The sequence below is a fragment of the Primulina eburnea genome, chromosome 8 (genome assembly GCF_022965805.1).
Source record: "Primulina eburnea isolate SZY01 chromosome 8, ASM2296580v1, whole genome shotgun sequence".
Classification (NCBI taxonomy): Eukaryota; Viridiplantae; Streptophyta; class Magnoliopsida; order Lamiales; family Gesneriaceae; genus Primulina; species Primulina eburnea.
In genome coordinates, this window is record NC_133108.1 from 6,579,597 (window position 1) to 6,604,266 (window position 24,670).

The 24,670-nt window shown below is 32.8% G+C and overlaps 1 protein-coding gene and 1 pseudogene across 2 annotated transcripts; one reads left to right on the forward strand and one right to left on the reverse strand.

Moving 5' to 3' along the window:
- The first annotated feature begins 6,134 nt into the window (after positions 1 to 6,134).
- On the forward strand, positions 6,135 to 7,986 carry LOC140838750 (protein DOG1-like 4; annotated as a pseudogene).
- LOC140838749 (protein MALE DISCOVERER 2-like) lies at positions 7,653 to 13,464 on the reverse strand. Of its 2 annotated transcripts, none has more exons than XM_073205277.1 (14): positions 13,295 to 13,464; positions 12,137 to 12,601; positions 11,908 to 12,040; positions 11,696 to 11,767; positions 11,291 to 11,434; positions 11,057 to 11,197; positions 10,736 to 10,831; positions 10,590 to 10,648; positions 10,042 to 10,509; positions 9,709 to 9,902; positions 9,453 to 9,585; positions 9,227 to 9,381; positions 8,916 to 9,107; positions 7,653 to 8,127 (listed from the first exon to the last, which is right to left on the reverse strand). In XM_073205277.1, exons 2-14 carry the CDS (start codon positions 12,234 to 12,236, stop codon positions 7,867 to 7,869), a joined length of 2,148 nt encoding a protein of 715 aa, XP_073061378.1. In that variant the 5' UTR covers positions 12,237 to 12,601; positions 13,295 to 13,464; the 3' UTR covers positions 7,653 to 7,866. The 2 variants fall into 2 exon arrangements, with proteins under 2 accessions (XP_073061378.1, XP_073061377.1); XM_073205276.1 differs by lacking the exon at positions 13,295 to 13,464 and adding an exon at positions 12,841 to 13,240.
- Between the last annotated feature and the right edge of the window lie 11,206 nt (positions 13,465 to 24,670).

The following is a 24,670-nucleotide window of genomic DNA, read 5'->3' on the forward strand; positions in this document are numbered from 1 at the left end:
ACGTCTCGACGACCATTCGTTGCAATTCAGTCGGTATGACTTCGGAGCTAAGAATTTGGCCGAGCAATATAGTGAAAATTGCAGAAATGGTCCATGAAAAACATCAAATTTATGCTATTATGAATTTGAGAAATATTTTTACAAGAAAACTAGATGACCATGCAGAAAAAACTCAAAGAATTCAACAACTGAAAATGGAAATAAGCGAACAATTAATTAAAAAAATTTGCAGAGCTATGTTGTTATAGCTTTTTGATGATGAGTTTGCGAGATGATTTTTCTGATCATTGCTGCTAGTTTTTGTTCAACTCCTCCGAACTGTTGCAATCACCTTCCATGATCATCAATTACGGATCGTGGATCAACTCTTTCAATTGTGCAAACCAACTGACTTCCTTACAAACTAGTAAAATTGAGTTATTACATTTCATAGACTTCAATTACTAAGGGCTTTGCAAAATTTGGGCTTTATAGAATTTGGGGTCAACAAATTGTTTCATATTTCAAATGTCGACCTTAAATTGGGAAGCATAATTAAAATAATTAATATATACTAAACTTGAAAATAATTACACGAAGATGAAATTAACTAGTCACAAATATCAAACATGAGTCATTTCAATACCCAACTATATGTATTTGTCTCTATCGTTGAGATGATCCTCACTTAATGAATGTAAAATTTTGATATATTTCATAACGTTTACTAGGTGATCATCACCTCAAAAATATTATAACATTATATAAACACAAACTGAGCATGCTGAGATCGTTGGTGGATGAAGCAAACACCAACATGTAGAGGTCGCATAGCTGACACGTTCTCTTTGATGTTTCATACACCACCACCTCCATGGCTATGCATTTCAATTTTTCTTTTGTGATTTATATACGAATTCCACTTCTAATTAAAATAAGTAAATATCTAACGATTTTCCAAATCTAAGCTGACTCCCAAGTAAGTTGAAGGTTAATATGGATCATACTATAACTGTAAAATTTAATATGAGATTAAATTGCAATTTAAACAAAAAAATTTAGAAAAACAAAAAACAAAAAATCACAATGGCACCAGAGATTCTTAATAAATAAATTAATAGTAGTATATTATTTATTTTAATTTTGTCCCTCATTTTATTTGATCAACTTGCTGTAATTTTACTCCGATGGTTTTCCGTGGTTGCATGTCGTAAGTTCCTCTGGTCCGTAACTCGCTTGCTCTTCTTTGTTCTACATATTTGCTTCTAATCATCGCAGCTCACCCCATCAATTGGGCAATCAGAAACACTATTCTTGCTCGAGACAATCACGCCTCAGCTTCTTCCTCTATGGTCGCAAACTTCCCACAAAAGGTAGAATTTGGACTCTTCCATTGAAATTGATTGAATCACGTGTTTAAACTTGTTGTCTTGACTTCTATGTGATGAATCTATGAACAAACTTTGCTACATTGTCCATGATAACATAATTCCATTGATCCAATTAAGATATGAAATTCATGACTTAGTTCAGCAATCGTCTTTTGTTGTATTTCAGTTCTGTATTTGTTTATTGTAGCCTCACATTCACACAACTTCTAATCATGGAACAAATTTTACCTAAACCGTGGCATTCCATGACCCTTGCTAGCCATTTCATGTGATTCTCGTGCCATGTGGTTTTTTCCTTTGTCTTTAGGTAATTTCTATGTCGACTTTGGAAACCACAAAGGGTCTTGCTAGTGTCAAAGATAAAAGCTGCTTAATGGCTAGTTATTTGCGTGATGTTTCTTATTCAATAACTATTATTAGGCTTGCTGAATCATCTCGTCTGAATGTTTACACGTGATTCTCCGTTTATTGTGGTAATGACTAGTGATCCTGATTCTCGGTGTCTAAGCAGAACTTTGTTTGTCCTATGGATGTCACACTTATTTATGCTCCTAGGTATTTCGTTAATATTTATTTAGCTCTCAACAATAAATAAATTCCTTTCATTGACATTAACTCACATTTGTAGGTTTTCATCAGATATCCGTAATGATTTCGATTTTGTAGAATTTTTTAACCCAAGTAATGACTCTTCTTATAATCAAATCCATTTTTCGACCATTAACATATTGTTTTCCTTGTCATCTTTAAAGTTCAGCTCTTTGCTCTTGAATGGCAAATTAACACCTCATGTGTCCTTTTCGGTTTTTGAAACTCTGGTTGGTTGATTGGCCTCATCCCTGGGCCATACAACTCTTGAATGATGTCACGTACAGTTTCAAAATCTAATACATGAGTTTGCCTTAATGGATGTGGAGGATACTCTGCCCCCAAGTATTAATTCTCTAATTCGGCATTGACATTCCTTGCATTCTTCTGTCTTCATACATTTCAAGCTGCATAATAGGAGATGTCACAACAAAAACTTGATTGATCATTTGTTTACCATTATTAAGGTTTGGCTGCATTGTCCACGACTCATCCTCTCTCTTGTGGGGAGGACTATACTTGTCTTCCCTAGGAGAGACCAAAATCAATTATTTCTCTAAACGACGAGCTTTGCCTGCTTGAGAATTCTTCGATCCTTGGCCCTGATCCACGAACTGCTTAGCATCAGTGTATTTGAGTTTGTCATCCACTGATGATTTTTTCTTGGGAAATCTCTTCCACTCTCTCATCTTTGCAATAAAAGTTTTTCATGGCAGTAGTAAAAGCATCAGTCATTCCTCCGAGTTCACTGTGTATGTTTTTCTCCTGAGACATCATAATGTTCTCGGAAATTTCCTAGTCAACAGAAGATGAACTTGTGTACAAGTTGTTCGACTGATCTTCCGCCACCATCAGTATCTTCAACTTGTGAACGATGTTTCGTCTCTTGAGAATGGGGAATTTCTTCATGCTTTTTTGTATGCTTTGGATGCATCATGTCCTACCGAGTGTGCCAAAATCTGTTTGCACAGAAATTTGTGCGACATGTCAGGCACGTGATCGTGCCAAGTTTGTGATTAATCTGACTTCTATGATCAAAACTTTTGTGTCCCTATTCGACCATTCATTATAATTTTCTCGGTATGACTTCAAAACTAATTAAGAATTCGGTCGAGAAATATAGTAAAAGTTGCAGAAATGATCCATGAACAACATCAAATTTAATTATGTTATTATGAATTTAAGAAACCTTTTTACAAGAAAACTAGAAGACTATGCTGAAAAAACTCAAAGAATTCAACAACTGAAAATGGAAATAAGTGAACAATTAATTGAGAAAATTTGCAAAGGTTTGTTTTTGTAGCTTTTTGATGATAAGTTTGTGATAGGCTTCTTCTGATCCTTGTTGATGGTTTTTTTTCAACTCTTCCGAGTAGTTCTAGTCACCTTCCACGATCATCAATCATAGATCGTGGATCAACTCTTTCGATCGTGCAAACCAACTGACTTCTTTACGAGCTTGTGAAATTGATGTTCATCAACTATATCTACTTGTATCCGCCATTGAGGTGATACTCATATAGTGAATATACAATTTTGATATGTTTCATTACGTTTATTAGGTGTCACCTCAATAGTAAACACAAAGAAAAATACGGTTAATAAACAACATATTAAAATTATATAAACAGAAACAATGCATGTAATTGAGATCATTGGTGGATGAAGCAAAGACCAGCACGTATGGGTCGCATAGCTGACACATTCTCTCTCATCTGGTTTCATACACTATTACCACCATAGCTATGCATTTCAATTATTCTTTTTGTGATTTATATACGAATTCCACTTTTAATTAAAATAAATATATATCTAACGATTTTCCAAATCTAAGCCGATTTTTAACTAAGTTGAAAGTTAATATGATCCTACTATAACTATAAAAGTTCATATGTGATTAATTTACAATTTGAAATAATAAAAATTAGAAAACAAAAACAAAAAATAACAATGATACCAGATATTCTTAATAAATTAATTTTTTATTATACACTAGTGAATGAGTGTGTGCGTGCAAATTATATTAATAAATGCATCATATAAACTAGATTATGTATGTATAAAATAATGCTTATTATATATAAATTATTATCATGATCGATCGAGTTGATTTATAAAATTTTATTATAATTTTAAATTTTTATTTAGAAAAAGATTTATTTGTAGCGAGAAAAATTGTGAAGTTCAAATTTTTATTTTAAAAGACATGAAATTAACAAGAAACAACATCTGCTATATATACAAATTATTTATCCTTAAAATTTAAAATATCATTTGTAGGCAAAAGGGATATTTCTTTGTCATATTTTTTCTACATGTACTTAAACAGTCTGTTAAACTATATATGTATTTTAGATAAATTTTTTGGTTTGTCGTAAAAACTCAACACTTAATTTATTATATCCTAATTAAAAAATTTGTCATTAAACATTCAAATTATTAAAAAATATTTATACATTCACACACAATTGAAAATTTTATGTGTGTTAATTAGTATGATACAGAATTTAATAAACCATTTAAAGATAATTATAATTATATTTTTAATAATATGATATTTATATAAAATTTAATTGCAATTATATTATTAAATTTATAAATAAATGATAAAAACTACTGTTAACCAAAAGTAAGATTTAAGTAAATCAGTTAGAGATGATTATTATACTTGTACAAAAATTCATGGGAAACGGTCTTACAGTCAATTTTGGGAGATAATATTCTATATGGGTCGGGTCACTTATGAAATATTTTACTTTTTATGTCAAAAGTATTGCTTTTTATTGTAAATATAGACAAAGTTTACCCGTATCATGAATAAAGATCTGTAAGACCTTCTTACAAGATACATATGCCAAGATCTCTTTGTTAGTTGGGGAAAGAATCAACACAAATCTCATTTTTTGGAGATCACAATATGATGAAAGTTGTAAGCTATGTTCGGTGGGGAGTTACTGTCTATCAGTTGGCCTCTATGGTAAAATCAGACAGGGGCATGAGAGACGGTGTTTTACGCTGCTGTAGATGTCAGCGGATCGAGTTCGCTGGTCTCTAACATAAACTTAGCCGATACAAAGCTATATGATAGTACCCAATTTTTTTCGATTCGATGATTCGATCTATGATTTATCATTCATGGACTCAATAGTGCATTTTATTTTTTTGCATTGGGCTCGTTCAATTAATGTGTCAGTATTTTTTCTTGACAGTGACACAAAAATAAGATAAAAAAAAATGGCTCTACATGATCACAACCAGCTACAGTTAAAGTTTTATTAAATAACTTTTCCACGTAATAGAACCTCTTCAATGAATATAAGATTTTCATGAAATTGATCTTTAGCTGTCATCCAAACACGAAAACCGCCTTTTAATAATTGATGCAAAATTTACATCAAAATATGATGATATGTTGGGGTGTCGAATATTATATATTATGTTGTCATACAAATAGTATCATGAAATTGTATCTTATCCAGATTTAGTATCTATATTAATATAGGTGACGTGATAAATATTGAAATATTAATCTTTATGCAAAATTATTATATAATTATTATGATAAGAATCTCTATTTTAACGGAATCTCTATTTTACTGGAATAGAACTGTTTTAAAAATATTAACGATTCATATAACATATTAACACACACAACACATATAATACAATATAATTTAAAGAATTGATATTTACTTTCTATTTTATGTTATCTACACTTTATTTATTATATAAAATATATTCAAATTTATTCATAAATGAAATACAAATAATAAAAAATGAAATATAAATATCAACATCTCATAATTTATTATATACTTATCATAGGCACAGAACAATCAGTGCCATGACATTTTAAATTATAGTATCTTATTCATTAATTTATCACATTATTTTTAGTTAAATAATAAAACAAATTAAATATAAAAAATACCAAAATTCACTAGTTATTATTATCTGTCTTCGGCTGTTCGAATTAATGACAAGTTACTCCGACACACGTTTATGGCAAATCACGCAACTCTTCGTGTTTGTGAAGGGACGTTGGTTTAATTAATTAGTGAGCGTCAGCCATGCACAAGCCACGCCAACCTGCAAAGCTACTCATTTGCGTCGTGGCTTAATTCTCCACGCTACATCTGGTTACACTATTCCCCGAACAACGCACCTATATAATTTGTGTAAAGATACATATACACTTGAACCGAAACGATAAAACTTTCCTAGATTCTACTCCGTATTGTATTGTCTACGTGCGTCGTCTTAATCAGAAGATGAGTATCCAGGTTGCCAATAAGTTCTCAGATTACTACGAGAAATGGATGCGCCAACTTGAAGATGATCTAAAAATTCTTCTTCTGGTGTCGAGGGACCGTCATCAAGAAACAGGTTATGAAGCTATAGTGAATAAATTTACGGCACACCACAAGGAACTCTACATGATCAAATGGGCGTTGGCTCACGAAGATGTACTGGCTTTCTTCAATCCAGTTTGGTTGAGCCCACTGGAGAATGCATATCTATGGATCACCGGGTGGAAGCCTTCGATGGCTTTTCGATTAGTCGACACTCTACGTAAGGCGGAGCGGCAGTCTGCGGGGAGTTTACGTGGGATGACGGATGATCAGGTGAAGATGATCGAGGCTTTGAGGTTAAGATCGGGGTGGAGGAAGAGAGGGTGGAAAGGGAGATGGAGAGGCAGCAGGTGTCGGTGGCAGACAGGAAGATGGTGGAGCTGGTGAAGCTGGAGATTCAGGCCAAGAAGAATGGTGGCGCGGAGGCAGTGGAAAAGGTGAATGAGTTGGTTGAGTTAGCGCTGAAAGGGATGCTGGAGGGGCTGGAAAAGGTGATGAAAATGGCGGATTGCGTGCGGCTGAAGACACTGAAAGGGGTTTTGGACGTGTTGACCCCGAGACAGTGCGTAGATCTTTTGGCTGCTATGTCCATGCTTCAGATCCAGACGAGGAAATGGGGGATCAAGAAGGAGAGTTTAGTTATGTGCAATGATAGGTGGTAGGTGGACTCAATAAGCATAGGTTAGTGCTCTACTGTTGCTATGGAATATTTAGCTTTCAAGTTTAATATAATGTTAATCCAATAAAGCTGTGACAATATTATATATAGTTTTATTCGATAACTAACTAGCAAAACTATATATTCTAAAAATTTAATTTTTTATGCACATATTATAACATTTGAGTACGACAGAGACAATACTTTGGGTCATGACATTTTTTAACCTACCTCAAACCTTTCTTTATTTTAATTAATTATTAAATTCAATAAAAGTACGCAAAATATTGTGTCTTCGACATATTACAATAATATTCCTTTGGAAATTTGTACGTCGCACACACTCTATGTCGAGTAGACGTTTCCCAGTTGAAATTAGGAGTAAAACCGTTTTCACCAGTTTCAAAATCTGCATGGATTCTCTTTTGCATTTCCACGAGCTCACTGCACAATTCTCAATTCTCAATTCTCAATTCTATATGACTCAAAAAGTGTTCAAATCAATTTATATAATTAAATTCACTATTTTAATTGATAGATAGATATATATCTTTAATATTTAATAAATAACAAAGTATACAGCGTAAAATATCACAATCAGCGATATATTTGAGTTGGATAATACAACTACACGACACACGAACGTTTCTGGAAATATAAGAATAAAAGAAACAGTGCCTGAAATAATTTGAAGATTCCAAAGAAGTAGTATAAATGGACATTTATAACCATTTCTGTCAAAGAAAAACTAATATGAATCGCAAAGAATAATCGTAGGAATGGAATATTTTTCTTTAACAGACCCTTATCTGAAGCAACCAAGAGATAAGACACTGTAAATTGTAGATATATACACACACAAATGAATGTTGTAAATTAAAATAATCCATGTGTGAAATCAAGCTGCTTCTGCAGATAAAATCTCAAGCTCAGCCCACCAAAGAGGAGAAAGCCTTGGAGTTGCTGCTTCCGGTGATATATCGATTGCTTTCCGCAGTTTCTGAATCAGTTCTTTCATGCAAGGTCGTTTCCTCGAATCTTGTTGGATGCAGCTTTGTATTACTTCGCACACGACATCGAGCTCCTCATCTTTGAACGCCTTCAGGGTTGGGTCGATCAAGTAGCTGATTGTTTTCTTGTCGTTCAAGTATTGAGCAGCCTGAAAACATTTTTATGCAAAATATTGAAGTTAAAGAAATATAAGAACATAAGAGATCAGATTATTGTTACTATGTATTACTTATGATATATTTTTAAGAAAAAATGGTAATTTTAGTCTTGTTGAAACTTGACGTGTTTTCGGTTTTAGTCATATAATATGTTAAAGTTAAGTTTTCATACAATAATTTGGTTTTTTATTGTTTAGTCTTTTTTTTCCCGAAACTACTGAAGGTTTACTTTGTGCTGATGACATGTGCGAGAATAATAAATAAAAATTAGAGAAAAAAATTTGTTGTTTCCGATAATTTTTGTTTATGTATATTTTAATGTGCTTAATATGTTTTTATTCTTGTCACATGAGACTCGTTGGAGACAATCAATGTCAAATAAGCAAATATCTGACGGACTTCATGGTTTCTGATAAAAAAAAAAAACCAAAGTAAAATAAAATTAGAGTTAGTGAATAAAACCAAACTTTCACAAATTGCAGGATCAAAAACCAAATTAGACCACCTTACTAAAATTGCAATTTTCCCTACTTTTAATATCGTTTAATGATGATTTATTTTAGGATAAATATTCCTACCATTTTAGTCTCTACATATTTTCATCTATATGAAGGGTTGAGATTGTTTGTATTGATATTAAAAATCCAACAAAACTGCATATGGGAAGAGATATATATAGAAATGCAGTTGGAATTTAGTGGAGGGGATGATTTCAGGGAGGCTCTAGATCTGCATGGAGTTGGAGAAGAGACACTAACAGAGTTATACAGATACTAACCCAGTTTTCAAGATGTCCTTGCTCTTCAGAGTGAGGGAGCTTCCCAGATATTATTTCGAGCAATAAGATTCCAAAACTTTGCATGTTTTTTCCCACATCGGCAGGTGGTGGCAGTCGGGAATGCTCCGTTCCATTTTCGGCATGGTTCATCGACTTGGCTACAAGTTCTGCCCAGAAACTGATATCGGCAATCTGCCACAATTAGATTTTCTTTTCTGGTTAAGAAACAAATTGGTTTCACGTTCAATTGCTGCTTGCTTGTACTATCTCAAGAATAATGCATATGATTTGAAAATAATGAAGAAACATACTTTAGCTGCATAATCATCTGTCAAAAGTATTTCACTCGAATTCAGGTTGTAATGAACTATTGGTGGTTTGAGGTCGTGCATGTACTGAAGGCAATACGCAGTCCCCATGATTACTCGCATCCTCGTATTCCAGTCGAGGTGTTCTACTTCTTCAACTGATTAAAGAAAGTACAAGTTCAGAACTGCTTGTAATAAGGTAAATACATTTGCAGAAGACTAGTATTACCATGCAGATGCTCGAAAAGCCTGCCATTTGGAGCATACTCGAAGACCATCATTCTAGTAAAGGGTTCATCCTCCTCACAGTACCCGATTAGATTAACGAAATTCTTGTGGTTCACTCGTGACAAGCTATCGATCTTGTAGTCATGGCGAAACAAATTAAAAAAGCACCGAATAATTTAGGACAGTAATGAATTGAAGATGATAGTCACAGTTTAACATTGATAACTGTCGCATTAATGCAATAAAATGTAAATGACCTTCTTTCTGAATGCCAATTCTGAACGCTTCGACCAGTCTTTTAAAGATTGTATAACAGTCGAAACAACAGCAATTTCCACCCCACTGGAGAGTGTACCCTTATATACTATTGCGCTGCCTTCATAAGTAATAATGATGTTGCTGAAATCTTCACATGCAGTTTCAAGCTCAGCTCTGTTCAGCTTAGGGACCCCTAAAATGAAGAAAATTAACTTGAATACACACTGAAGTTAATAGAAATAACGGATTTTAAACAGTGGTTATCACTTCCAACTATCATACATAAAAGTACAGAATCTTAAAATCAGCAAATCTAAACTGGATAAGCATACCTGTAATGAAAGCTTTCTGCAATTGCCCACTCAATCCAGTCTTCCAAGGACCGATATTTCTTGCTGCTCGGCTTTTGCAGATGAAAAATAAGGCCACAACCACCATGAGCAAAAAAACAGCGCATGAAATTCCAATCAGAAGCTTAAATGAAGTCTCGGATTTTCCATCAGTGGAAGACTTTTTGTTGGTTGATTGACTAACAGCACTAGGATTGATTGGGTCGGAGGGCGCGTGTTCTTGAGGTACAGTGGGTGAGGATGCGGGAGGAGGAGAAAGTTTCTTCCTATTTGGAATAGCTGGAAACGACCCACTACTTCTGCTCGGAAGAGTAATGTCTGGGTCCAAAAAGGCTGGCGTTTCAATATTGGGTGGAATAGCAGCAAGATTACTTGGCTGTTCGGCTAGTCTTCGACGTATATTATTTACCTGACTCTTGAAATTATGGACTATACCTGACTTATATGAACCTAGAAAACAAAAGAACAAATATGAACATGTTTCATTGGGGAATTGCTAATGCCGAGCAAGAAAAAACACTGTCACTCACTTGTTAGATCGTCACAACTGTCATCAGCATGATCGAGCCGCTCGCTTCTGAACTTGAACCTTGATAAATGGTAATACTTCTCCGTTAATAAGATGTAAAGGAATTAAGAAAAACTAGCATAATGATCACAAAAGATGACTGCTTACAGTGGGAACTGATTGAGGTAATGTATAATGGCCCCTTTAATTTGTAGCTGGAAGGAATCTGATTCATGCAAGTGTTTTGCAAAACTCTGCCACATGCTGCTCAACATGTGCACCAAAATGTTATCAAGAAAACATTCAAAAGATTCCTAAAAAAACATTCAAAAGAATGGGATCCATAAATTGGATTGGAATCACATATGAGTTAATAGTATAGTTATCATTCTATTTATACATCAGAAATACAGTTCGAAAACAGGGGACAATACATCACATAACTAACGATGATATGTTAGGGTGACAATGCTGTAGTAAATATCTCACCAGAGCCCGATTTTTCTGTTAATACATCCAATTCCAGAAGCATCAATTGTAAGGTTTTCGTCAAATTGTACATCAGTAAGCAAACTAAGCTTCCCAATCTCCACAGGAATGCTTCCTTCAAATTTATTATCACATAACAACCTAGAACAATGAAGTGAAGTTTCCCGAAAACTTGAGATAATTAATTATGTTGAGGAGGTTGAAGATGAAATGAAATCAAAAGATTATGCTTACAAGCTTCTTAGTGAATGTAACCCTCCTAATTCTGCAGGAATGGTTCCAGTCAAGTTGTTATGCCTCAAGTCCAAAATTTCGAGATCCATAAGCCTTCCAAACTCATGCGGGATCGTGCCAGAGAAACGGTTCTTGGATAGGCCACTGGTGACTCAGTTGGAAGAAATTAACCAAGGATATTGACAGAGTTTGAAAGAAAATTTTTATAGAAATGTAATGCACAACATATTGATCTACTAAAATCATAGAAACATGCATGACCAATTCAAGATTAAAAAATGTCAAGTTAACAGGTAACTTAGTCTGTAAGAAGCAACAGAGATTAAATGAAGTCACCATAGTTCACACATGCAAATATGAACTCAAAGATTGGAATAACAGTATAGAAACAGAATCAAAACTCACAGAAATCTTAAATTAGTAAGACTTCCAAGCTCTGGTCCCAACACGCCCTTCAAGTCATGCCCATTGAGATCTCTATGCAACAAGTAATCTTAATGAATTAAAGAACGTACAAGAACTTCAATTAACATCAAAAAATTTCACCATAATGTGACTAAATTCCCTTAGACTCTCACTTCATTATCATGAAAGTTTAGAATACATCAATGACTCACAATGTAAACACTTTCCCATCGAGACAATAAACGCCTGACCACATGCACGGGTCACAGTCATCAGGATTCCAATTTGTCAAAATTCCAAACGGGTCAAACTCCACCTTTGCTCGAAATTGCAACAATGCTAATCCTGAATTTCCGTTTATCCAAGTAAACAAAGTCAAAACAAGCAACAAACTCAAAACCAGCTACTACAGTGAATTCAATATGAATAATCCTTTATTACCTTCAGAATTGAGGGACCAACATCCATGAATTTCCAAAAGAAGAACAAAAAACGCTAAAGATATCAATTGAGTCCCATAAACAGTCCAACTAACATCCATCTCTCGTCGAACATTCGTCACAGTGGCGGAGGCGGTTTGGATTTACACCAACAGCCAGGACTCTAGACACGATGCGACACAATATCGCCAGCTTTATGGTGCAAATAACCCTCCGAGCAATATACGATTACTCGGACAAACTACCAACAATACAGCACAGAATTCAGATACGTATGCACACAGATTCCCTAGCAGACACAAACAACATAACAAATAAAAGAATCTCTATTAGCCCTCTTGAACCAATCAACCGAATTGGGGTCTCTCATCTTCAACTATCTTGTAGTTTTCTCTAAAGCACTTCCGCTTTCATGAAGAATTGCAGAATCTGCCCGAACGAACTATCTCCAAGAATTAAATCTCAGCTGGGGAATGCCAAAAAAAAATTGTCAAATATTACAAAATATTGGTTCTTAACAAGAGTTTTTTTTTTTTTTTGACAATGAAAACAAGAGTATTCCACAACCCTTTACGAAAAAACAGAAAGCAACAAAGGCCTAAAGTACAAAAGTAAATAAGAGCCAGAAAAGAATAACCTTTGGAATAAGCAATCTCTTGAGAAAGCAAAACATGAAACATAAAGCAATGCAAGGTAAAAACTCACCAATATGATAAGGAGGGACAAAAGGACGGTCAGTTATGATACAGTTAGACAGATTGTTTCCAAGAAAATGCAGAGAGCTGGAAAAAGGGTCACACACGGTGGTAATAACGTTGAAAAATTATATGAAAAATTTGCTCTTTGGGATTCAAAATGGCAGCTTGGAAACCGTTTACAGATTAAAAAATGGTTAATAACTGATAAACGTTAAAATGCAGAAGAGTTCCTAATAGAATTTTTTGCCTGCCCTTTTGAGGATGATCTCAGAGGTGGAAACTCTCTTCGACCATCTCTCTCTGAAAGAAGGGAAAGAGGGGGAAAAAACTCTCGGGGGCCTTCTTTGCGCCTCTTTCTCTTGTTTTTTTCCTTTATTTTTTCTATTATTTTTTATGGCGCATAAAACAAAGATCGCTAGTCTTATTTTGACAAAAGAAGGAAAAATATTTCAAAGACATACTAAAACAATATGTTAACCCCCCACCCCAAGTTGGGGGAAACGAGGATTTGGCAACGGTACGCCGCCGGCGAGGTGTGCCTGCGGGGTTCCTGAAATGGGGTGGCCCGAAGCCTCCGATCCGTACTAAACGGGCGCTCTTTCACATTCGTTGACTGGGTCCCACTCTTTCGCTGCTTCGTGCATGCCTGTTATCTATCATTAATTTTTTAGATATCATAAAAGATAAAAATTTACATGAGACGGTCTCATATATCGTATTTTATAATACGAATCTCTTATTTGATTCATCTATGAAAAAATATTATTTTTTATGCTAAAAATATTACTTTATTGTGAATATCAATAGGTTGACCCGTCTCACATATAAAGATTCGTGAGACCGTCTCACAAGAAACCTACTGCTAATAAAATGATGTTCTTCCCCCTTAAATTAAATCATTGCCCGTCTTCTACCGTAGTTTTTCATATATAGAAATACGATGAAACTTCAAACTTGGTACTCTAAGCTGTAGGGAGCAATTCTCAAGTTTTTGCTCTCACGTATGTTTATTTTCCTGTTTTTTTATTTTACTTCCAGTTGAACATGAACTCAAGATATATATATATATATATATATATATATATATATATATATATATATATATATATATATATCTTGTTATTGTATTTAAAAAATATAAAAAAATTAAACAACAATCAGTCATTCCATTGTCTTTCATTTATATCAATTTTTTTAGCACCTATTCGAATTCAATGATCCATCTCCGTTCATGCTTGAATAATCTTAAAATCTCAAATATTTTGATATTACTGCAAATCAAATTCAATCTTGAATTAAATATTACAGTTAAGTGACTCTAATTTCAAATTATAAAATAATAATTATTACATATATGAATAATTATGATAACTAAAAGATTGAGTCGATTTATAAAATTTTGTTATTATTTTTAATTATTATTTGCATAAGAATAATGTAATTATATTAAATATATGATTTATAGAGATAATATGTGAATTTTTGAATTTTTAAAGTGTATTAGATATTCTAGTTATGAATAAATTAAATGAAAAAAAATTGTTTATATAAATAAATATGATATTTTGGTAAAAATTAATTCTCGGACCCGTATGTATATAACATAGATTCGGGTCGTGTGATTATTACCAGATCGGATTCACTTCAAACAAATGAAATTGTTGGGCCTGGCTAAAGATATTTGGGCTGATACATTTTTTATTTGGGCCATAACCTGTTGGCTAAGTGTCATTCTCACACATTTGTGACAAATATTTCAGAAGGATCTTTCCAAAGATATGTCAATATTCTGGTTTATGAAAAAAAACTTGATAATTAATTTAAATAATTAGGGTATATTTTGTATTTTTTTCAGCATTTACGAAGATTTTTTTAAAAACATGAATTGCTTGAATTTTTTTTTAAATATAATTATCATAGTGATCAAGTAGTGTAAATTATTTTGTCTGGTAATTGATTTTTAAAAATTGTAAGAATAGTTAAATGTTGTAAAATAATAATATGTCATATAAAAATATAATAAAATACTTGGTATTTTTTTAGAGAGACAAAAATTGAAGTGAAAACATGACCATATTGTGAGATATAAAAATAAATTTTAGAAAAAAACCGACAAAAATATTGTTGTTTCTCATTTTAATCTTGTAATTTATTGATTATATTTTTTTTAACTCTACTCCCATACATGATAATAAATGTCTACCATTAAATGTACCATAAGAAAATGTGCCGGGGTAGCATCAAACTTACCCATATGCTACATGATGTAGGAAAAATATTATCATAAAATTGACTGAAATTTTTTATGACTACAAGCCCATTTATTATATTTTCAATAAAAAAAAAATTGTCATGGTTCTCTCGGATTGGGATCAATTGTCTCTTCTTTCGTTCCTCGTTCGAAAACAATTGGATCATGACAAAATTATCAATGTTTGTATTTCTATTCAACATGAGTAATCCACCCTTTCTTTTCATTTCTTTTTTTTTTTTTTCAATCGCGTTTGATGATTGTTTATTGTGAATCCATTTGACATATATGCCTAACATTCTGTATAAGTGAGTTTTTTTATTTGTACATATATTTAAGAGAGACACATTCAATCCCTGTTTGTTTATTAGTTTTTACTTCTTCTCAGTTTTTACGAGTACTTAAACAAGATTTTTATTGCTTGGAACATGGAGTGTGTTTCTATGGCTTCATACTCTATTTCAATCAATGATGGTTTTGGTTTACTATTGGAAGATTTGTCAAATTCGACCCAACTTTATGATAGAACCTAAAACAAGCAAACAACACCCAACCTGTGAACCAAAGCGCAATAATTTTACGAAAGTGCTCGACTCGTGCACTTGGACTGCTGTATAGTTTTAAATTTTGAATTTACTGTTACGACTTACTATAACTTTAGATAAAGTGACAGACATTATGAAACGTCCACTACTCATTTTTCTTAAAAAGTACTAATTTTTTTCCTTCTAATTCATTCAGCCGAAATACTAAGAATTTAAAATATGAATATTTTGCACTGTTTAAAATAAACCAACCAACTATTACTTGAAAATCCAAATAAAGTAATTAAAAGTATAAAGTCGTAAAACATCAACAACCTAAACGAACACATAAAGTCGTAAAACATCAACAATCTAAACGAACATTATTTCAGAAAATAATATAACTCTAACATCCTCTCAAAAACCTCTCAAAAGTATCATAAGTCATAAAAATATTTAAGTAATCATGAATCATAAACTTATTTTATTTGCGAAAAACTAACGACGATCATCGGGTTGTATGTACCTTCAGTCCAGCAAGATCAACCATCAAAACCTCCATTATTATCAAGCTCACCTGCATCGATCACACCTAGTGAATCTATTGACTCAGTAAATCTTAACCATGATAGCAAGTAATACATATACATTCACAAGCAACAGTGAAATTACCTTTAATAAAGTAGCTTTTCATGAACATAAACTTTAATGTTTTTCTTTCAACATATCATATTATATTTCATTTCATCATATATGTATACGTTTTCTTTTTTATTGAATTTAGATCCTCAATTATGACTTTCACATTACATGTAGGTCGATGGATCCGTCTACGTATTACACGGTACTGGGCGACGACGACATCAACGACACTCTCACCCGTCAACTGAGCCTTGACCTTACATATCATCGTATCATCGTATTAGTCACAATCAATTAACCTCCAACTTTTCATATTTTCATCACTTATAAAAATTCATATGCATGTAAATCATTTTTCTGTTAAACCAATCATGCAACATATCTTTTAGTATTAACGTTTCATTAATAAAATTCCATAAATATTTTAATATTTATTATAGCATTCAGGGTATCGATGTCTAAAAAATTTCAGATGTAAAATGGCCGTTTTGCTACTGAAATCCATACTTTCCAACTTTGTCCTTAGACCTTAAAACGATGACCCAAATCATTCCAAACTTAACATATCACCTTAAAATAACCCATAAATATTTTTTAGACATAAATTAAGCCCTTCGATCAATTTCCCTATTTGTTTTTAAAACTTAAACGTACATCTCAATTTTGACTCGTATTGACTTGCATCTTAACCAAAACTTACCAAATTTGAATTAAAGCTTACTAACACCTAACTAAACCATATACAATCCAAGTCAAGCCCATCAAACCGTCGGACCAGCCTAGATCATTTACTGGACCCTTGCTCCGATTTTCGAAAAACCCTGGCCTTCTACCCTTGAAACCTTCTGCCCTAGCCCATCTCCTCCACGACCATACCCTAGACCACCACCCTAAGACTATGACCGTGCCCATAGCAAGCCCCTGGACCGAACCTAACAACCCTAACACACCTAGCCTCAAAATCGCAACTCCCCAAGCCATACGCGGCCCCAAGTTCACGCGATCACCTAGCCCTTCGAATCTAACATCGTGCAGCCCTCTTTGAACCACCCTACATCCCTTTGTGGTCTCCTGGACACACCCTAACAGCAACTGTAAGCCGTGGCCATCAAGGATGAATTAGCCAAAACCCTAGTCCCCATAGAACAGAATTTTCGTTCAACCTAGTTTCCCTCCTTTTCCATCCTTCAACCATGCTCCTAAGGGTCTTTAATCACATGGAAAAACATCCTTTCAAGTTCTCCTACCATGACAGCCCCTTTGTGCATCATTAGAAAGAGTTCTAAAAAAGTAAAACTCTAGTTTTATGCATATAAAGCCATAAAAACGAAAATATAAGGTAGTGTTTTATGTTTATCATGAAAGAGTGCATCAAAAATATAATGTAGTGTGATAGATGAGAAAAAAGAGATTAAGGCGTGCCTTTGCGTTTATTACGCACGAAATAACTTGGTGATGCGAGGACGTCGACGAAGAGAAGACCCTATGATGGTTTTTCTTCAAAACCGTGACCTTCCCCTTCAATATTTCTCGTGTGTGCTTTGTCTTGGCTGGTAGGAGTCCTTGTGTGTGTTGTGTGCATGAGTTGTGTGGTTTTGGTTGGGGTTTAGGGCTTTAAAATTTGATGTATAACAAGTGGTGTAAGTTTAGGTCCATTAACATTATATACTGGGCCCATTAGTTAATATTTAAAATATTTTGCTCAAGAAAGTTCGTAAAAATATTAGCCGAGTTTTTAAAAAGTCTCTATTTTTATGGAAAATCGAATACTTGTTTAAAATACGACTCGGCGTATAAAAACACCTCATTTTCGAAAATTTCATTTAAAACACACCACATATTAAACAATTAAAATTAATTATTTAATAAAAATATTTTCTCTAATATGGTCTCTGGTCCTCGATCGCGTTTCGAATAACCTATAAAACACAGTTTTATGCATTCTAACAGAAAATCCTATTTTAAACATCTGATCGTGCACATCATTATTAATTCATGTCATTAAAACCATTTAATTAATCATTTTCTATTTTTCCTAGATTTCAATGCTGTTGGATTACATTATGTATTTTTGAACCTCATATTAAATCTACGTAACAACATAACATTTTTTTCCAAAATTGCCCCAGTACTTGATGAAGATAGGATTTGATAAATTAATCATTAACTAAAAATCAAAACCTATATTTTTACAGTTAGTACTTATATAATTAATAATCTTTTTCATTTAATAATTTAATTTTCGGAAAGCATATATCATATTAAAAATATATTATTATTTTTTACATATAATATAAAATAAGCGTAGTTCAGATATTTTTTTTTTCTTTTTTATGAATAGCTTGGTAATTACATATATTGACCTGTCAAGTTCCGATGACGAGCCAATTACAAGGCCTATAGTGAACATTTAATATAGAGTAGAGATATTATTATCTTACCCTATTAAAATAGAGAGGTAATTAAGCATATTTTATCAATTGTTTGACTTCAGCCTGTTCAGACGGTCAACAACAATAATTTACTAATAATTTGATTTTAAGACAATGATTGCTTGACTGAAAGCTTGAAATTTTAATCATACATGCTAATTAAAAATATGTTTTTATATACGACGTATAAACTTCTATTTTCTAACCTTGTTTATTTTATACCTTCTACCTAGTGATCTCCAATGTATATTCAACAATGAAAAAAGTAAGTAGTTTTGTTTTATTTAGACATCCTATTTTAATATATAGTATTATAAACATGAGTTATATGTAACAATAAAAATTGAAATGATATATATGAGAATGAAATTTAAAAATATCATACAAATGTAATAATATTATTAAATATTAGTTTTAATCTATCAGTAAAATTATATTTCAATTACCATTTATCATTTCTATATTCGCATTCAACTGAAAATTATTAGTTTATATATTTATGGTTAAGATTGAGACTAGAACTTAGCTTAACGTTAAAGCTAGTTTAAAGGGCATGATTATCTATTTCTATATATATACAACTCTCAATGAATTAATATAACGAATGTTAGGCATTTAACACACATCCTCACGGCCTGAAATGAATTACTAGAGCCGTTGAGCGTGAAGTTTACAAAACATTATGAGGTACCTCATAAGGTAGTTCAATACATAATGTTGGACTTATACTCTGATACCATGTTAAGATTCAGATTTAGATTCAACCTCAAAAGCTAGCACATGAGAGAAATGTCCAAGTTCATGTATACAACTCTCAATGATTTAATGCAACCGGTGTGAGACATTTAACGCACTCCCCTTACGCCCAGGAATTGACATCTAGAGCGTGAATTATAAGATATTATCCGGTGACCATAGAACAGTTCAACATATAACAATGGGTTTATGTTCTGATATCATGTTATGATTGAGACTTGTATTTAATTCAATCTCAAAAGCTAGCTCAATAAGAGAGAATAGTCTAAATCTATATATACAACTATCAAAAACTTAATTTAACGGACGTGAAATATTAATATTTTTTAATCTTATTATACATCATCGATCTAGGCCGGTTATCATGAGCCAGAGTTCGCTGGTTCGAATTCATGTTTCATAAGTGAACTAGTGCGAATAGGAGGGGACCAAAATTAAAGTGGTACTTCTTTCAAAATTAATAATAAATAAATATATAGATACAGAGGTACGTCTCTTTGCAAATAAAAGGCATCGAATGAATATATATATACTGAAATAATTTTTAAAATACATCAAATTCATAGCCATTTATTCATCATCTTTAATAACCGATCCTATAATTATTTAATATATTTTATGTATGCAAAAACATTTTAGTCAAAATTTAATTTCAATCCAATTAGTTGAGTTTCCTACTTTAATTATTTTCTTGGCCAGAATGCCAACATAGCTACGTCGAATGTTACTAATATGATATTGAACATTGTTGTAAAGGCGTTGTGAACTGCTAACATGAACATTGCTCGCATATTTGGTACCACTCAGTATTACAATGAAAAAATAACTAAAAACGAACAAAAACACTAATTTATTGAAATAAGACCAAATTTTATTTTCTCAAGGGACCAAATCAAACCATGTTTATAATGATTTTTATAACTTTTCATATTATATGTGTACGAAGGAGTGATTTGGTAAATAATGTTTTTTTTTTAAAAAAAAAATTCAACATTCAATTAATTTCACTATCATGTTTTACAAAAGAACTGATATACATAAAAAGAAAGTCCGTGAATGAAATAATAATGCCATTATAAAGTCCTTTGGTGATACCTTGGGCCCTCATATCATTCTCGGACTCGGTTCGCATATAGATCGAAAAGATAAGAAAAGTCGAGATAAGAACCAACCCGGGGGAAGGAGTGCTCTTTTATAAGTCATCCTTGGGTTCGCAACTACCAGGGAAGCTGATCACAAACAAGCCCGAGCTCTCATCTTAATCCAACCTCTCAGCCTAGCTTGAACATTATAAGGAGACTTAGTGAATCAGGGACTTTGTCTATATTGGAAAAATTGTTTAATATAAAAGTACAAAAATATTAATATCGTGTATAACATATTTAGATGTGTGCAAGTGTTGTAACACTTATTCATAACATGCAACATAATATATTAGATAAACATACATATAAATTTTAATTAAGAAAATAAGACATAATAAATAATGCACAAGTATATAAACATTTGTGTTGTGCCTCAGGCAAAACAATTCACTAGAAAACTTATAAGTTTACAAAAATAAATACTAGTGAACAAATAAAATCTAACTGCCTTAACAAGTGAGGGAGCAAATTACATCCAAATATATTTCAAATCATACAATCATAATTACGGATGCAACAAATGTGAATCCAAAGTTCCCAAATAAACGACACAATAATCAAAACAGTGATTAGGTGTTGTAATCAAATGTTCTTGATTCTTCATGATAGCACTTCAATATGTCTAGGCTTGAGCTCTTTATTAATTCACTGATATAATTCCTAGCTCTTCTTGTGACATTTCACTGCTCTCTTTCAACTCCAAAAACCACATAAGTGCAACATCAATGATATTTTATTTATATACTTCATTTGCTCTAGAGTTTATTCTTTGTATAAAGTACTACACAAATACGGAAACAAGAATTATAAATATCAATATTCTAGAAATATTATCATAGATATCAATATTCTAAAAGAATCTTAATCTATAAAAAGCAAACTGCATATGTTAATAACACAATATTATCAACAAGAAAAAAATTAATTAAGGAATAAAATATTTCTCTCAATCTTCCCTTTTTTACCTTTCTGGACAAAACATCCAAAAATGATATTATCTTTCTCATACGTATTATCTTCGCCTGTATAATAACTCTCCCTGAGTTATATAGTTATCTCCACCTAAATTCAAACATATTAGTGCAGTATTGTCAAATATGTATTGAAACACGTAAACAAAAACACTCAGAAAAAATTTCATGAATAGAACAATATAACTAAGCAAACATGACTAAAATCTCAGAGATAAAACAATAAAAAAACAAACAAACTACGGAGTGTTTCCAACAGTATCTCCATTATGATTATCATCAAGGTCAACATAAGACACATCCATTTTTGCATTTGTTGCATCTTCTACTTCCTTTTTTTGTTCAGAAAAGGAATGGATTATTAGTTCCAACAACAATTCATACTCAGTCACTTGGCTTCAAAAAGTATCCCCATTATGATTATCATCAAGATCGACATTAGACACATTCATTTTTGCATTTGTTGCATCTTCTACTTCTTTTTTTTGTTCGGAAAAAGAATGGATTATTAGTTCCAACAACAATTCATACTCAGTCACTTGAGCTTTAAAAAATTCAATAACCTCATTTTCGATCTGAAATTTATTGTCGACCAAAATCTATTTGGGTTTTAATATGGGAGGTAGAGAGCATAACATGCTCAAAAGGCTTTTCCCTAGAAAAAAATTTAGTTTCAATTGGTTTAATTTGGTTCAAGATGAAGAAGCACCCATGTTGCCAACATCCTGGGCACAATCAGAAGTAGACCATGGAAGATGTATTTTTCTGTTCCCTTTGAAATATGTATGTGTTAACTTCAGTTGGTCACCCTCATAAGAAAGTTCTTCGTCTATATCCGTCACAAATCATGTAACCACTGTAGTGTTGGTGGAGAGAGTCCAGTTTCTGATTGTGGTATGGTGCAAAACATAATAGATTGAAGTCAAATTTGCAGCATACATCCTTTTGGAATGATCGGGAAATGCCTTGATTAGTCCTCGAGTGAGAACATCAGCAATGACATTGAACTGTGGTACAATAGTAGGGTTGTTATAGAAGACATATATCATTGCATGATTAAAATTGAAAATCCTATCATGGACGAACACCCTGCCAAACTTCACTGATCTTTCATCTCCAACACTGGAATGGATGTTGCAGTAAAATTATCTTCTGGCATAAGGAGTCATAGAGCTCACAGTAACAAATATTACTTGATCTTTGAAGAAAGCAGTCAGATTATGCTGTCCATAGGCCTCCACATCAATATTGTTTTTCATCAATAATTTTCTATTGATATACAGATGTGACAAAACTAAAGCAGCTTCAGAGTAGAACTTTGTTGAGAAGGACTTGCTCACATCATAGTCCACAAAATCAATGTTGTCTTTGGCATCGACCATATCAGTCTCAACATCCGTAGCAACATCAACAACATCAATGACATCATCAATAGAATCAATTTCTTCACCATCATTGTCTTGTGACTTATCATCAGCAATATGTTCCTCAGACTCAAAATCAGATTCATAAGAGGAACTATCAGAAGGGCCAGAGCTATTGTCATCAAATTCTTGTAATGTCTCCTCATTGGGATCTTTATCATCAGAGGTGTTTTTCTTTGCCATTTTTTGTTCTTTTAAGCGTACAAAAAACTCAGCCAAAAATTGTTCATCTTTAGTAGAATCAACATGATCACTAGATCATAGAACATTCTCATCATTCAAGCCATCTCTAGAAGAGAAATAGAGGTCCAATCGGTTTGCGGAGGAGGAAAACCCTTTAAATTTCTTGGATAAGACACATTCAGGGTCATACCCTGCTTGTCTCTTTGATCTTCTTATAGGTGGACGAGGAGGAAAAACTCTATGCAAAGCCTCATTATCGGTGGGTTGGGGCAATGGTTTCAATCGAAATAGGATCCTCTTCGACAACAACCAATTAGAGGTTATCAATAGTAGGTGTTTCTGTGGGTGGTGTTGTCATGCTTGGTGGAAAATCCAAATTTATGTCATTTGCTGCAGATATCAAGGGGATCGTAACTACTTCCTACCATTTGAGAAAAAGACAAGTGATTATAGATGAGAATAGCAGAGGGTTCGAATCATAGAATGAAATTGCAAGAATCAGATAAAAAACTCATGCGGACGAACAATGAGAATAAATGGAGTATGAGTCGACAGATGAGTTAATCAGTAGTAGTAAATTTGTTCAATTATGGTAATAATTAAAAGTTATGGCTTCCAACGATAACTTTATCCCAAAACAAACTAATTCCCCAATCAAAATGTACTATCTCATCTAACGGTAAAACAAATCTGAGCTTGTGCAATATTTCCATTCAAGAAAACATCCAGGTTTAACGCCACATCGATTTAACCTATTTACCATTAAAAATCAAGATAAATCAAAATAAAGAATATTAAGGTTTTCTTCAAATGTTATAGGTTAAAAACCAATAGCCCACTAAGTAAGATAAAATCACATAACAATCAGAATTCATATCTTAATTGTGACTCAATTATGATAAAATAAGGAACTTTGAGACAATGATAAAAATTATATTATGTATGTACTTAGTTGTTGACAACACCTCCTGGCAACACTCCTAATTTTGAGCCAAACTTTCATGAACTTTATTTTGATTCAAAAATGGTAGCTCTCATACTAGAATAACGGTCTTCATTTGACTCCTCTATGGAGTATTTTCCATCTGTGATTTGATTTAGAAGTGGTAGCTCTCACACTAGAAGAACGGTCTTCATTGGACACTTTTAGATAGCTTTTTCCATTTTTTATAAAATATTTTTTGTCCTATTTTCTTCTCTTTTTCGTCTTTCTCATTTTTGTTCAAATTTCCCAAGTCACTTTTTCACATTGGACAATATCATAGAATACACGAACATCCTCAACTATATGATGACTTAGATTGAGCATAAACCACACTCCAGTACTTGATTAGGAGTTTGCACAACAAGTGAGAGCACACCAGGAAATAACCATCAATGTATAACCTTAACACGAAATATGATGAATGATATATAAAATATGTCTAGCATCGTATAAAATTACATGCATGTAAAGTGTTGCAATACTCAGAACAACACGCGTGAGTGATCATTATGCACTCAAGCCGA

Excerpts from the sequence above, each read along its gene's own strand:
- LOC140838749 (XM_073205277.1), bottom strand. The coding sequence starts at position 12,236 with ATGGATGTTAGTTGGACTGTTTATGGGACTCAATTGATATCTTTAGCG. Across the intron at positions 11,198-11,290 it reads TTACATTCACTAAGAAGCTT|GTTGTTATGTGATAATAAAT; the intron begins GTAAGCATAATC and ends TCATTGTTCTAG. Across the intron at positions 10,649-10,735 it reads TACCTCAATCAGTTCCCACT|GTTCAAGTTCAGAAGCGAGC; the intron begins GTAAGCAGTCAT and ends CCATTTATCAAG.